The sequence below is a fragment of the Taudactylus pleione genome, unplaced genomic scaffold (assembly GCF_031769625.1).
Source record: "Taudactylus pleione unplaced genomic scaffold, aTauple2 ptg000019l, whole genome shotgun sequence".
Taxonomy (NCBI): domain Eukaryota; kingdom Metazoa; phylum Chordata; class Amphibia; order Anura; family Myobatrachidae; genus Taudactylus; species Taudactylus pleione.
The window spans coordinates 34,999,527-35,016,641 of NW_028284421.1; the positions used below are offsets into that span (position 1 = coordinate 34,999,527).

Genomic DNA, 17,115 nt, shown 5'->3' on the forward strand with positions numbered 1-17,115 from the left:
TCTGAACGAACGAGCAAAACATACGCTCGTTTATTTGTTAAAAACGCCCCCTGGCCGCTCGCACCATACGTCATGTCCGCTATTTATTAGATTAATCGAGTACATCGACCAGCGTATGAACTGCTCGCTATTCTTGTGGTTGGTGTTTGCTACCACAAATTTGCGAGCAGTTCTGGCTATAAAATAACCCAGTGACGTGGTCAATGACGCTGCTGTTTTAAATATACACACCCATAAAACGCCCGTTTTGACCTTTAAGCACGCCTGCGTTCGGATCTCCACTCCCCATTTTCAAGCACCTTCCCCTGTTACCACCCACATACGCCTCATTCTGTCACTCAAAATAGCAGGCCCTCGCTATATTGCGTACCAACGATTTTCGGCCGCACTGACTGGTTCGCGCATGCGTACTAAAAACCGTACGCATGCGCAGATGTGCAAACATCGCTCGGAACGAGCGTACTGCCGCTAACGAGCGGCTCTGAATGAGGGCCTTTGTTATTACCAAGAGCATATCAATAAACAATTGGTGAATTTAATTTCCCTTCAATGCTCGTAACTTGGGATAATAAAAGAACAGAGCCACAATGTCATTGGGTGCGAGTGTTACTATTATTGATAAAATAAATTTCTTCTTAATTGAAATTAGATCTAGTTTAAATTTCCAATGAGAAATCTTGAGAGATGTGTGGAAGACAGTTATAAAACCTGTCATTTAGTGCCACTTTTTGGGTTTAGGTTCCTTTTTTTGTTGTCTGTGCTGCAGTTTTTAGAAATGGCACCCGCGGTTGTCTGCATTTCTCTTTATTTTTGTTAAAATGAATGTGACTGCATTATTGCTTGCTTTGGTCTGGCAAATTGAAAAACGGCAAGCAAGACAAGCAAACAAACAAACCTTTCACATAATGATTAAATGATCGTAATAAATGATAGAAAAGAAAGTATGTCATCGATTCCTTGTTGTTAATATTTATCTGTCTCTATTGCATGTTAAAGCATAAATCCAGTTCTAGGACCAAATGTAATAGTGGTTAAAGTAAAATGAATATGCCATAACTTAAGGTGCATACACAACAATTTTTTGAGCGATTATCGTTAACTATATTGGTTATCGTTCAATCGTTGAAAAAATCGTTCACTTTCTAAGTTGAAACGATGAACGATTATCGTTCATGCGCGTTCACGTTTGCAGTTCAGTCAGACTGACCAACTTAACGATTTTCATTAAGGGAATATGCAAAAATCGTTTGTAGTTCAAAAAAATACTTCATTACACTTTAAGAAATCTGACAGATAATCTGACAGAAAATCGTTGGTAACAAAATCGTTGTGTGTGTATGCAGCTTTACTATTAAGATGGGAGGAGCGTAGGCATCCTGTACTAGCCAGTATGAACTTGGCAACTGGGTTGTCATTGAGGAGAGGGTAATAGCTAAGAATGGATCAGACCTGACAGGTAACACTGGCAGCTAAAAATAAAAGACAAAACATTACTCAACATATGGAAGTTATTAGTGAATTTTGGATTTTTAGTGGAGTTTTTCTTTAAGCGTTAGTGAGTATTATGTCTTCCAAACGCAATCAGTGAATGTATGTACTCAGGGTTATTAAATGCCAAGCAAAATGCGCCCTTATGTAATCTATCTCTCTGGTGACCTCACACATTAGTTGCCTGGATAATAAACACCTCTCCTGTGACCTCACACAGCTGCTGCTCTGACCTCACACACTTGCCCTGCTGACATATTTTGTATTGATGCCTAAGAGGTGATACTGGCCACATGGGTGACAAGCAGGGGCATACTTTTATCAGTGCTTAACCACTTAGCTTCCAACAGAGGGCCGTACAATTATTATTTAGTACTAATGCTTACGTTTCAGCATATTAAATCATGGTGTATTGTTCTTATAGGAAACCTGTTTGTACTTTATTCTGTACAATTATCTGCAGCACTACTTCCCAAACCGAATATACAAAGATGTATACATCAATTCATGTTAGTTGGTATGGATGCTTATATAAAGTATAGGATCTGTTTATATGGGGCTGTTACCCAGAACGGTCTGACAAGCATAAAGAAAGGAAAAAGTAGTTGCTGCTGTCAAGTAATAATCTCATCTATACAAAAATGATCACAAATGTAATGAAACTTACTTGTGTACAGCATACTTGCCACTGCTTGCCTTACAAGATAGTGAGGTGCCCTACCCTCGCCCTGTGTCCTCATCCTACCTTGTCTGTCATTTTATTGCTGCATGTTTTGGGTAGTGGTGTTGGCAGCACAAATATTGGGGGTACTTAAGCAACCACAGTGCTGGCTGGCTCCCACGATCATAATATGTAGGGGTTACACAGTTGCTATGTATATGCCCTGTACGGTACTGCATAAACTTTGTGACACCTTAAAAATAAAAGCTAATAATAATAATATGCATAATCTTATATCTCATAATTACTAACATCAGAATTCAGGGAGAAGCTCGGACACCTCCCTCTCTTTTCTATTGCCATTAGAGTTTGGCAAGTTATTATATGGTGTTTATCTTGTGTATTTCCACAATACCACAAATAAATCTGTTACTGTATCGACCCCCTTGACTGCCCATTATGGAGTTTCACTCCTATCTAAGGGATCAATCCAATTAGCTGCGAACAGCGCAAGTTGCATTTGTGACGGCGTTAAAATGATGGCACTGCATTTCGCTCCCCTCGCGGCCCACTCCCAGTCAGAATTCACTCATTTGTGTGTGCGAGCACTTATGAGCAAGTTCAGCCTGCCATAAAGTGTGACTACTGCCGTGCTGACTTGCACCAGCGATACATTCGCAGTTAATTGGATCGACCCCTCAGGCTGAATGATAAGACTCGACTTGTGCTGTTCCTTGCTTTAGTGCCTCATCCCCACCTTTCCTACTTTTCTGCTTTTTCTCATACTCACCCCCAGTAACCTTATTATAAAAGAGAATGCACAGAGCAAACTTTATCTTTATTGCTTTTTTTTCCAGCTAGTACTCCAAGCTGGAGCAATCTATGCTTTGGCTGTTATACACGTTAAAGTGCCTGTGTTGGGGACTACATTATGGGGCTAATTCATAGTCTGGATCAAAGCAAAGTAAGGAAAAATTTGTACCTTGGCAAAACCATATTGCATTGCAGGTGGGGTAGATTTAAAACGTGCAGAGATATTTAAGCTGGCCATACACTAGACCAACTTTCAACCAAGTTAGAGGTCATAAATAGCATAGAAGTCAATCAGATAAATCTAGTACCAGGTGATCTTTTAAAGACACCAGTACAGAGTAAAGCTAGCCATACACCAGACCAACTTTCCTCCAACCATCCAACTAGTTGGTTGGTTGGAATAAAAATCTGGTAATGTCTGGGAGCAAATGATAATCAGCAATTTGCTCCCAAACGCCGATAACAGACGAAAATGGTCGTTCAGACAGGTTGGCTAATGTTTGATTTAAACAACAGTTTTTGTCCATTTTCCAGGGTGTGGGAGCAAATGTTTGATTACCAGATTTTCATTCCAACCTACCAACTAGTTGGAAGGTTTGATGTAAATTGGCCAGCTTTAGAGTTGGGAGGGGAATGTGGTAGCTAAACTAAATTACAGCGGATTACAAAAGCTGTCTAGTATTTATGGGATGCATGCAAATTCAGCCAGTATTTACCCAGCTTTGCTCTCAACTGAATCAGATATTATGTGTTTACATAACATCTCACATGATCCTTGCTGACCAAGGATTTGGCCTTCAAGATGGACGAATCTTCAGGGGTTGCAAAAGTTTTAATTTTCTAATGGTAGGTGCAAGGTGGATTGACTGTTTTCCTTGATAATGAAAAGTGGCATACTCGTGCACCTTATACTGCACCCAAAAACAAGGTTTTGTTCACTGGTATGATATATTTAAATTATATTTGAAGGGTGGAGAGTGTGTATTTACGGGGGAATTGCAAAAACAGTGTTTTTTATTTAAGGCTGCTCAGTAGGTGAGTGATCAGGCGTTTTCCTATTCTTCCAATGAGATGCATATTGTATCAACCAAGTGCTTTTGTTTCAGTTATATACATTCATGTAAAAAAAGGCAAGCCCTAAAAGCAACATAGTATCCTCAAATCAGAAGTCTCCATTAACCACTTACCCGGTGATGTTGCATGTGATGCGACCGCAGCCAGCAGTGCTTCAGCTGTCAAGGTCGCATCACATGCGACCCCGCCACCCCACTATGTCCCCCGGCTTGAGAAGAGAGCCATTCTGCACTTGTGCTTCCTGGACCCCCCGGAAGTGACACTGCGGTTTGTGACCGCCAACATCACTTCTGAATGCCCGTGAAAGGGGGTGGGGATCTAGCATCAGGGGGGGCGGTGTAATATAAGATATATGAGGCTGGAGGGGGGTAAAAAAATTAAAAAATTACATTGGTCACAGTTTAGGAGGAGAAGGAAAAACAACTTTTTACAGGGGAGATTGGATTATAAAATGTAAGTGTGGGGGGTACTATTGTTAGGATTCATGACCACTCGGAGGTCTATTGCCAATGGAAGGTGGGAAGTTATTTTATAATGGGGGCCTATGGACACGAGGAGGATGGGGGGGGGGTACAAAACACCCCATATATATATATATATATATATGCAAATTTTAAATAAAATGCATAAATATATTATTAAAAATAATGTTTCATAAACTCTATTAAATGATAATAAACCCAACAATTTCTGAGTGGTTTTGTGGGGGGAAAAAAAAGTCAGTTAAATGGATAATGGATGGGATTGTCCTTTATATATTTACCATGTACAGTTTGCATGTGAAACTGTAATTACGCAGAAGTGGGCCCTTGCCTGTGTATGCACTGGGCAGACCAATGTGCCAGTTGCAGGCAGAGGCATAGTGCATCCACATTTTTGCATGTCCCTGAATGACCTATTTGTATGTGTGCATATTAAAGTAATTCCATGCTTTTAGGTTTATGTTTTTTAACCAAGGGCAGAAATCACTTCTATTCTCATTCACTCTGATTTCTAATACATCAAGTTTCATCCACTTAAGTGATATCACTTATTTTGGAAAGGTCTATGATAGAATGACTAAGTGAATTAACGAAGACAAACTATAAACATACAAACTGCTGCTTCCCAAATATAAGTGTAACATCAACCTACAGGTAGTGTCACCATGAGGAATATTTCTCAGCAGTTGTGTTAGTAAAAATCTACGTATTGCAGATGACTGTGTAAAAATATTTGCAAACTATAGGGTTCACAGATTGCAGATTTCAACCAAAAAGTGATTGGAAGGTTGTGCAACATGTTGGATTTCACAGATCGATTGGGGCTGTAAATTGCTAGTGTATGGTAACTATCAGCAGATTTGCAGATCGTTGCTAGTAACAGCATGGGCCTTTCAAGATTGGCAGATCTGTATTTGCTGAAAATGATCTGCAAATCACTGAAAAAGATCTGTAATATATGGGTGCAGATTACTAGTTGGGAAATCCTAAAATCGGGGAACAAATCTTCTAAGGGCCGGATTCAATTAGCCTTGTTATCTTACCGCACGGGTTGTAGCCTCTGACTATTACTCCCGGTGCTATTCAATTACAAGCCCTTATCCCTGCGTGGTAAATCTGCGGATAATGCGAGTTAACACATAGATTTCCGGATAAGTAACTGGAAGTATGGGCTAACGTGTTCAAGGCAGCCGCAATAAGGGCAGAAAGCCCTACTTAACCAGGATTTCTGTTCGAGCCTCAAAATTCGCTATAAGTGCAGTCTGCGGGCTGCAATCGAATAGTCTTGGGCACAGCATCATGGCTGATCCTCACTTCACGGATAATTGAATTCAGCCCCAAAACTGCATTCAGCAACAAAACTAGCAATAATTGTAAGTTATTGTTTATGTTCAGGGATGGACATAATATCTGATTCACAGGTGTGAAAGTGTTGACAACCCTTTACCAGTCAATATGCTAAAATTTGTCCTTTTTTTTGTATTCCACTCCTTCTATTCTGCCATGTAAATAGTTTGTTCTCTGATGTCCTTATTTCCTCTTTTGTGAGGTGTGAGGTATTCCTCATTAGTTATACCCCTTTTACACTACGGCGATAACACGGGTTATTGCTGGGTCTACCCGGGTGGCAGCTCAGGGTAAAAGGAATTAGTTTGGGAAACACTGGAGTAGACCATATTAACAGATTATATAATAGTAAACAATGAAAGATGCTTAAAAATCGTTCATAACAAGAGTTTTATCTGTTCCATTATATATACCCTTATTTACTGTTTTGAAGACACAAGTATTATTATATTTCTACCAGCTCCACGTTAATATGGAAGAGTTAAGGTCAAAGTGGCCTATGTATCAAGCCATTTTTTACATAAAATTATGCAGAAACTGCAGTTTCTGCATAATTTTATGTATTTATCCTATGTACTAATAGCACAATGCAGGAGATTTCACAAATCTGCAAAGTGCTAATCAGAACTTCAGATCGCAGTCCCCATTATTATCAATGGGGACTACAATCTGACCCCTATGTGCTCCAAAAAGCAAAGCTTTTCAGAGTTTAACAACGGTAGTTTACAAAATCTTCAATTGGTGTAAACTATTGTTTGTCTATGGGCGGAATTCAATTGATTTCGCGGCCCACATCTCCCGTCTAAAGTGGCAGGAGATCGCGGGCCGCTATGCAATTGTGCCAGATTTTCACGCTGATCGCGCCCATAGAGGTCAGGTTTAGCCGCGTAAAGCACCTAAACCCGACCATAGTGCTGGGCGCGATCGCGAAAAGTGATGTTTGGGCGCCCAAACATGTCACTTTTCGCACATTTCAGCTCTCATCCCCCAGGGGCTGCGAGCTGAAATGTAGCGCTTGGTAGCTGATCGCGCCCGACAGGAGCAAGAATAGAATAGCTCCGTCGGGCACGATAGGGGCTGGAAAGAATTGAATTCCGCCCTATGGGTCTCCAGGGACAGGAGAGAGATTTTTCGATCTCTCTCTCGCAGTCCCTGGTCGGCCCTGGAAGCTGACGCTATGCACATGCGCAGTGTCAGCTTCCCCCGGTATAGTCTTTCACTTCAGTGAAAAACTTCTCCGAAATGCCGGAGATATAACTCGCGGGGACAGCGGTCACTGCAACCGCTGTCCCTGCGAGTTCCCGGTAATACATAGCCGGAATATTTTCATTAAAAAGGAAAATATTCCCAGCGATTTGGACCCTTAATAATGGCGGCAGTACTGCGATTATTAGTACATAGGCCCCTTAGTCTCTTGCTGGCCATGTGGGTAAATATTTGTGCATCTATTTATGAGTTCTGTTGCAAATTAAACAATGTAGATATTCTCATGGGCTGATGTATCTCTTTTGACTACATCCTATCTTTCACAATGAATAAACCTGCCCAATTTTAAGAAAGTGGTCTAATAGTTGTTTTAACCTAATATCAGTGATTTAGCAGCACACAGGATTACATTTTTCATTTGCTGTATTAGTTTTTAGTTCTCATTTTAAGCCTTGCTTTTAAGTTGATTTTTTGATATTTGATCTTGGAATATCAATTATGTGATTATTCTGGACAGAATATAATAATAGTTCCCTGGTGCTAGTTGTGTAGAGCAATGAATGTGTCTAATTTATGATCTTCCATGAAGATATTTTGGCTTTCATTACCTCAGAGTAAAATGTGAATGTTGTTACAAGGGGTCAGGTTTTATGGTTGAAAGGCTCAACTCAAATATGTTTACATAAGCTGTTTACAATGACACTTTCTGCATTAATAAGTTCCCCACAAATTAATTATCTGTTGAGTCTGGCTTTGGGTCCTCTGTTTTAATGTAATGAAGTCATCTAGAGGTGCCTAAAATGTATGCTCAGGGCTGAACAAATTCCAGAAGCCAAGTAGCCATGGTGCCTGAATGTACATCTAACATTTACTATATACCTGAAGCTGTCCATACACCAGACCAACTTTCCTCCAACCATCCAACTAGTTGGTTGGAATGAAAATCCGGTAATGCATGGGAGCAAATTACAATCAGCCATTTGCTCCCAAATACTGGAAAGCGGACGAAAGCTGTTGTTCAGACAAGTTGTTTAAATCAAACAGATTTAACCAACTTGCCTAAACTACCTTTTTCTTGTTTTCTGGTATTTGGGAGCAAATTTGTTCCCAGACATTACCGAAATTTCATTCCAACCAACCAATTAGTTGGATGGTTGGAGGAAAGTTAGTCTGGTGTATGGCCAGCTTTACTCTGTGCTGGTGTCTTTAAAAGATCACCTGGTACTAGATTTATCTGATTGGCTTCTTTGCAATTTCTGACCTAGCTAAATATACTGAAATCATCTATGTTATGAGGCACATCAACTAGCAGACCAAAAAACGACTGCACGATTACGACATTGTAATCGTGCAGTCATTTGTCAGTCTGTGCTGTGCCTACACTGAACGTTCAGTGCAGGCTCATCAATCATCCCCTAACATGCTCAACCTGACGTTATCGTCAGGTTGTCCAGCATGTTCGGCCGATGATTGATGTCGGAAACTACCAGCGGGAGCGCGCATTGCTGGTCGTTTCTGACATAAAACTGCATGATTACTGAGCGATTGCATGATTACGATGTCGTAATCGTGCAATCACTCAGTATTATTGGCATGTGGATGTGCGCCTTTTTAGTTATATCATTGAAGTTCATACTTGATCTAATACACGGTTGTTAATTCATTCTGTTTTGTTGTTTATGATTTCTTTCTCTGTTGTGTGAAAATTCTGTCCAATAAAATATAGATACAATAATTCAACATAAAAAGTGGGTTACAGACCATAGATAATGTTGTCATTATTTTTTCATTAAATTAAATTGTAATATATTACAAAAATATGTATAATATAATCACCAGGTCATTGTATGGCACCTTAAAGGCTGTGAAGGGGCAATTCAGTTGTTGTGTGGGCGGCGATAATTAACGGGCACCCAGTGTTGCAATTCAATTGTTCTGGTCGCCCATTAATTATCGTCATCTTCACGCCTTATTAGACCGGGTTTAGCGTCTACAGTCCTGGTTAGCGCGCCTAACCATGGGTTTACCGCACATTTTTGCTCGCATCCTCCTGAGGGTGAGAGCAAAAATGACGGTGGCGGCTATCATGCCCAAACGGATCAACAATTATTGCTCTACGTCAGGCACCCTAAAAAAATAGCCGCCGTGTAAACAATTGAATCTGCCCCTTTAAGTCTGATCAGTTGCTGATTGTGTGGTGCATTATTTGGCTGTTATAATTAGCAAGCAAAGCTAAACTGGCCATGGTATTCTTTTGGCTAGGCATGGTATGGCCGTTCTGAGGATGTGGCTGCATGAAATTAGTGATGGATATGTGGGTCAGAGGAGAATGTTGGGGAGGTAACAGCAGCAGTGGGCGGAATATCAGCAGCTTCTGAATATGGCTTAATTCAAACTTCCTGCAGGTGTTACACCCATTTTACAAAATTACATCTCAGCAAGTCTTCCTACAATGTTAGAGATGTGCAGTATACTCAGCAAGTCTTCCTACAATGTTAGAGATGCGCAGTATACTCAGCAAGTCTTCCTACAATGTTAGAGATGCGCAGTATACTCAGCAAGTCTTCCTACAATGTTAGAGATGCGCAATATACTAAGCAAGTCTTCCTACAATGTTAGAGATGCGCAATATACTAAGCAAGTCTTCCTACAATGTTAGAGATGCGCAATATACTCAGCAAATCTTCCTACAATGTTAGAGATGCACAGTATACTCAGCAAGTCTTCTTACAATGTTAGAGATGCACAATATACTCAGCAAATCTTCCTACAATGTTAGAGATGCGCAGTATACTCACCAAGTCTTCCTACAATGTTGGAGATGCGCAATATGCTAAGCAAGTCTTCCTACAATGTTAGAGATGCACAGTATACTCAGCAAGTCTTCCTACAATGTTAGAGATGTGCAGTATACTCAGCAAGTCTTCTTACAATGTTAGAGATGTGCAGTATACTCAGCAAGTCTTACTACAATGTTAGAGATGCGCAGTATACTCAGCAAGTCTTCCTACAATGTTAGAGATGTGCAATACACTAAGCCAGTCTTCCTACAATGTTAGAGATGTGCAATATGCTAAGCAAGTCTTCCTACAATGTTAGAGATGCACAATATACTCAGCAAATCTTCCTACAATGTTAGAGATGCACAGTATACTCAGCAAGTCTTCTTACAATGTTAGAGATGCACAATATACTCAGCAAATCTTCCTACAATGTTAGAGATGTGCAATATACTCAACAAGTCTTCCTACAATGTTAGAGATGCGCAATATACTCAGCAAATCTTCCTACAATGTTAGAGATACACAGTATACTCAGCAAGTCTTCTTACAATGTTAGAGATGTGCAGTATACTCAGCAAGTCTTACTACAATGTTAGAGGCGCAGTATACTCAGCAAGTCTTCCTACAATGTTAGAGATGTGCAATACACTAAGCCAGTCTTCCTACAATGTTAGAGATGTGCAATATGCTAAGCAAGTCTTCCTACAATGTTAGAGATGTGCAGTATACTCAGCAAGTCTTCCTACAATGTTAGAGATGCGCAATATACTAAGCAAGTCTTCCTACAATGTTAGAGATGCGCAATATACTAAGCAAGTCTTCCTACAATGTTAGAGATGCGCAATATACTAAGCAAGTCTTCCTACAATGTTAGAGATGCGCAATATACTAAGCAAGTCTTCCTACAATGTTAGAGATGCGCAATATACTCAACAAGTCTTCCTACAATGTTAGAGATGCGCAATATACTCAGCAAATCTTCCTACAATGTTAGAGATGCGCAGTATACTCAGCAAGTCTTCTTACAATGTTAGAGATGCACAATATACTCAGCAAATCTTCCTACAATGTTAGAGATGCACAGTATACTCAGCAAGTCTTCCTACAATGTTAGAGATGCACAATATACTCAGCAAATCTTCCTACAATGTTAGAGATGCGCAATATACTCAACAAGTCTTCCTATAATGTTAGAGATGCGCAATATACTCAGCAAATCTTCCTACAATGTTAGAGATGCGCAATATACTCAACAAGTCTTCCTATAATGTTAGAGATGCGCAATATACTCAGCAAATCTTCCTACAATGTTAGAGATGCGCAATATACTCAGCAAATCTTCCTACAATGTTAGAGATGCACAGTATACTCAGCAAGTCTTCTTACAATGTTAGAGATGCACAATATACTCAGCAAATCTTCCTACAATGTTAGAGATGTGCAATATACTCAACAAGTCTTCCTACAATGTTAGAGATGCGCAATATACTCAGCAAATCTTCCTACAATGTTAGAGATGCGCAATATACTCAGCAAATCTTCCTACAATGTTAGAGATGCGCAATATACTCAGCAAATCTTCCTACAATGTTAGAGATGCGCAATATACTCAGCAAATCTTCCTACAATGTTAGAGATGCACAGTATACTCAGCAAGTCTTCTTACAATGTTAGAGATGCACAATATACTCAGCAAATCTTCCTACAATGTTAGAGATGTGCAATACACTCAGCAAGTCTTCCTACAATGTTAGAGATGCGCAATATACTCAGCAAGTCTTCCTATAGTGTTAGAGATGCGCAATATTCTGCAGTAAAATACTCTTTTTTTGTAAGACTTGCTCAGATGGGTGATTGACGTCAGTGTGATGTACTACAGTGTGTTATGTGTCCTTACAATATTGGCCAAGAGAGGCCTTTGTATATGGATCAGGTCCGCCTACAGATTACCTCTATTATAAAATAAAACAAGTCAGTCCTCTGGGTTATTAGGGTCATGTGTAAAAGTGAGGCTTGCAGTAGTAGTAGCTGGGTGGATAATAAAGGCTTGGATTTCCTGATAGTGCGCCTTAGTTGCACCAGTTGTTCCTTCTATTGAGAGGAGAACCACGAGGACAGAGGTCACCGTAATATAACCAGCTCTCAGAATCTCAGCTTTCTATATTATCCACAACACAAAACTCTTTTTCAAAAACATGTTTTTTATCTTTTGATTATATGTTCTTTAAATATTGGGAATATTTTATATAGTTTGATTACACGGACCTGTCCAAGAATTAAAGTGTGATATCCGCACAACAGCGATGTTACTTAATATGCAGCTTTTACTTCACACTTATTTGGAGACAACACTAATCCTTCTTTTTGATCTGAGTTGAGTGTAAATCACACTCCAACCTGTGTATTTCTGATATTCCCTTTGCCTTCTTTTGATGATTTTAAGTATAAAGTTTGGATTAATCCAATTTTCCCACCTCTGAAAGTTGAGAAGTCTGAGAAATGGGTGAGAGACGCCCAAATACACAGGCAGAGAAGTATATAAAGAGTACAGCACCTGCATCTAGACCTTCCTGGCTATGATCTATTTTGTTAATTTATAGGTTAAGTCCATCTGTTTTTTTAGTGGTAAATATGCAAATTGTCTGTGCAGTGTAGTATCTAACATGTATATTATGGCCCAGATTCACCCTCTTTAGGGGCCTGACATATGTACCCATCTGCCTGTACACAGCCCCTACCTCCGTGTCATCTGACCAACATCAGTAGTGCAAATAAGATTCCCTGTACTCTGTGTGACACACAGGAGTGGCTGTAGGCAGAGAGCTGCATCTGCTTTGCTCTGCGAAGATGAAAAATCCCTACTTTAGTCTATAGTGTTTCTTTCCATATTTTAAATACATATTGAGGGATATAAATCCGTTTGAGTCTTTTTAAAAAAAAATATATATATTTTAACCCTGATAAAACATTAACAAAGGTGAATATCTCTCAATATTATATAGTTACTACCGGATAATCTTGGGTGGAAAGTAACATTTTCTATTTGCAGTGATGTAATCACCTGTGTTCTACTTCCAAATTAGCTGTTAAGTATTTCTGACCAAACAGATTTTTTTTCCTGATTACTATAATAGCATGAACAGATTATAATGCATGGCAGAAGTAAGTAATAATATGGACCCAAGTTTTCCAATATAAGCTTTGAATAATTGGGGTTTTCCATACCCAGCTTTTATCAGATAAAATTTGCATGTTACATTTCCTATGCATATATATGCATAGTATATATATATATATATATATATATATATGTATGTATGTTATGAACACACAGAAGTGTCAAACATATTTATACATTTTTGAGACTGTATGAGTATTGGCTTAGAATAACCTAAACACCACAGGGTCCAGGAATTAGGCTACACTGCATATTTTCCTGATGGCACCAAGTGCCACTCCGCCCACTGTCTTTACCCCATCTCTTCCCATATTGTTTAGTCCAAGTTTGTTATGGTCAAAATGTACTGATATGTTGATAAAGCCCAGTTCCATATCTTTCTAGTTAGGCCATAGAACTGGTTCTAGAATGGCTCCTATGATGATATTTGAAAATAAACTGTCTTACTAACTTACTAGTGGAGAGAAAACCTCTGAGACCTAAATCAGTTACATCTTTCCTCTAGGAACATCTTTCTCTGAAAAAATATATTGTGGATATTCTGGTTGAAACTGCTGTTCCTGTTGAACCTGTAAAGGATGGGGAAGAGAAGCTAAAAAATAAAAAAAAAGCTAAGAAGCTGAAAACCCGTATGAACTCCAGGTATGTTTCCTTACAGACTGTGCTTTGCACCTTCTTCATGTGAGCGAACTTTCACCTATATGAAATAATGCTTCCAGTATTCAAAAATAAATATCTAAATGTGTAAGGATAAAATAGTGTATCAACCTTGGCTCTGTCAATAAAACACTTAGGTAAGTATACTGTACCCTATACAGCTAAACAAATAAGATTGAAAAATAGATCATAACTATTGGTTCATAAAACAATACAATGAGTATAAGGATAAAGGAAATGTCTCTCATTTGGTGCAAGTTATTGTATCATAATACAGATACCTAAGTGAACGTCCTTCATAGAGGCACAGGAAAGTCCAAATGATAAGTATATAAGGAATCTGGTGTCTCCCATTTTGAATCGACTTACAGAACAGCCGCTATACTTCCGCTATTAGTCAGAATGTTCATACGTAAGCGAGTGCTTCTGCTCATTAAAACTAAGTAGCACTGGTTTGAAATAACTTGCTGTGGTCTTTGTTGTGTTGTTTTATGCCGGACACACACTTGGCCGACATATCACCCGTCTGTCCACCCAACAGACCAATATGGACAGTATGCCTTTCTCAGGGGTATGAATGGATATTACAACTTGCCAGCTATATATTCCTTAACCACCAATCAAATCCAACACAGGTGTTTCAGTCCTAAAATGGTGGAAACAGGACATCCTGGCTATCAGAGCCAGAAAATTGGTTACTAGAGTAATAACCGATATAATCACGGCAAAATGGTATACATCAAATCTCCAAAAAGGAGGTCAGCTTACAATAATATTGCCTCCCATTTAAATATATTAAATCAGCATCAAGTATATAGGTAAACATAATAAACATTTCATGTTCTGAGATAAAATCACTAATACCAATTTAAAAATATCAGACTTATTACATATGGCAGCTATATTATTTCCTCTAATGAGCTCTAGTGACACAAGCAAGTGAAATGTTCTGAATAGGGTCTATTGTTTACAAATCGGCTAAGACGTACATATGTATCTATCAATGGGTGTGATATGTGTTACCGCCGGCCGCGTTCAATTCCCGACAGCGGCTGCCCGACAAAGAAGGAAATCCCGATCGTCCTAAAGGTATTTACTAACCTAACCCTCCATAGGGGTGCCTAACCCTAACCGCCCCCCTGTGCCTAACCCCAACCCCCCCTCTAAGTGCCTAAACCTAACCCCTCCTTCCCCGCTGCCTAAACCGAAGTTTCCCGGGGGGGTGCCTAACCCTAACCCTCCATCCCCCTAGCCTAACCCTAAGTCCCCCCCCGGGAGCCCTAGACCTAAGCCATAACCCCCCTCCCCCCTGCGTGGCTGTCCGCTGCGGCGCCCGGAATCCGCTCGATCGGGATGCCGGGCGCCGGTCTCCCAACCTCGGCCAAATTACAGGCGTCTACATTTAGACGCCTGTCATTCAGCCCTAGTCGGGATAAAGCCCTAGTCGGGATGGAAGCCGGCGGTCGGCATTTAGACCGTCGGGTTCCACACCACATCCCTTATCAATATGGCCACCAGAGGATGCCACACATTGCCCTGTTAGACTCAGGTATCTGACGCGGCTGTGCCGCTTTACTGCCATTGAGAACCTGTTGGTTCATTGCAAACCTTCTCCTCTATCAACCCCTTCACTCAATTCCTGTTGCTCCTTTTCCCACACCACCTCAACATGGGCACCACAATTTTGGCCATGTCACATGATATAATTTCCACCAATAAGGTCCACAGTTCTGACTACCTGACCTGTACAGCCTAGGGCACTCCTATTTAAGTCCCCTTGGCTAGAACAACATCACTCCAGTGTCCGATTCCTGGCTCCAGGTTGTATCTACAGTTTTGTTCCTGTTCTTTTCACCTGTACGGCCATCACCAACCTTGCAGTTCAGTTCCTGTTCAGTTCTACATTGCAGTCATCATCAGCCTGGCAGTCCTGTTCTGTTCTTCCTCTGTTCAGTAATTTATCACAGCAGCCGTAATCAGCGCTGTTCCCAATTCCTAACGAATCCATCAGTACTCTCTGTTGCTTCAGCTAACTGCGCTGTCTCCAACTATGAACACAGACACTGGTACTTCCTGCTGTACAGTTGTCAGCACTGTCTATAATTACCAACACAGACACCAGTACTCCCTGCTGAACAGTTATCAGTGCTGTCTTCAATACCCAGCTCAGTCTCCAGTTCTCATCACTGCTAAAGCCTTTATCACTGCCTGCTATATCCAGCCTTGCCTGCATGTATGTTCTCTGTGTCAGCTCACTCTAAAGTATACAGTTTATCCAGTACTTGGTTCTGTCTGCTGCCTTCTGTGGAGAACCATTACTGCAAGTGGCTCTGCCTCCTCAGTACAGCGGTACCAGAAGCAGCTCTGTTCTCTCTCTCATGAGGCAGAGCTTCATAAAGCATCCAAGCTTCCTTCATTCAACTCACACTCCAGCCAACCCTGATTGAGTTCACCCAAGTCTAGAGCTCTGACAGGATATACAGGAATGTGAATTAATGGTTAGGTTTACAATTAATATTTAGTAGTATGTAACATAATAGAATTAAATTACAGTATATGAAACATATAAAATAGGTACAATACAAATATTAATAATAACAAATAAAATTATATACAAAACAATTCATATAACATAGTATACAAGATCTAATAATAAATTGCATGAAACTTATGGTGCAAACAGATGCCACATTTGAACCTATCAGGAATAGGTAGGAGTGGATACGTTTTCAGACATAATTCTAAAAATGGAGCAATTTCGTAGTTTTCATGCAGTCCAAAAAGTTTCATAGTTTTCAGCTGAAATATCCAAAACATTTCACGTTGTGCCAATAAACGATCCACGTCACATCCTCTTGTTCCTATCTCCACATGTTTAATAGCTCTACAAATAAGGGATGTTGGGTTGGCTCTATGTTTTTCTGAGAAGTGCCTTGGTACTGAGGGCCTGATTCAGAGCTGAACGCTCTGACCAGAGCGCTCGCTCTGAATCAGGGCCCTCCTACCTTTTTTTGGAGCGTCCTCATGGACGCTCGCATAGCTGTGGGTTACCACCCACAGCTATAGCGAGCGTCCATGATGATGGTCGCGATGGTCTTGACAATCGCGACCATCGGGCTTGCGACGGAGACCCTGCGGTAGGGTCTCGCTGCCGCAAGCCCTGGAGTGATTTTGGCTCTATCAGAGCCAAAATCGCTCCCACTGATGTCAGTGGGGCCGGCTTGAGACGGTAGGCGTTCCCATGGGAACGCCTCCGTCTGGCAGGCACGCCCACCAAAGGGGGCGTGCTGTCAATCAACATCGACAGCACGCCCCCTTTGGTGCAAGACCCGGAGCGATGGAGAGCCCGTCGCTCGCCGGGTCTCGCGCATGCGCACGACGGAGCTCTCTCCGTCGTGCGCATGCGCAGTGGGGGAACATCGACCC

At 40.6% G+C, this 17,115-nt stretch overlaps 1 protein-coding gene across 3 annotated transcripts in view; it reads left to right on the plus strand.

Annotated features, from left to right (window-relative positions):
- The window catches only part of SCAPER (S-phase cyclin A associated protein in the ER), a 321,693-nt gene that overhangs the window by 135,556 nt on the left and 169,022 nt on the right, over nucleotides 1–17,115 (plus strand). For all 3 annotated transcript variants that reach the window (XM_088446867.1, XM_088446876.1, XM_088446870.1), the window contains exon 20: nucleotides 13,538–13,674. In XM_088446867.1, coding sequence (XP_088302993.1) covers nucleotides 13,538–13,674 — 137 coding nt within the window. The remainder of the gene's footprint in view (nucleotides 1–13,537; nucleotides 13,675–17,115) is intronic.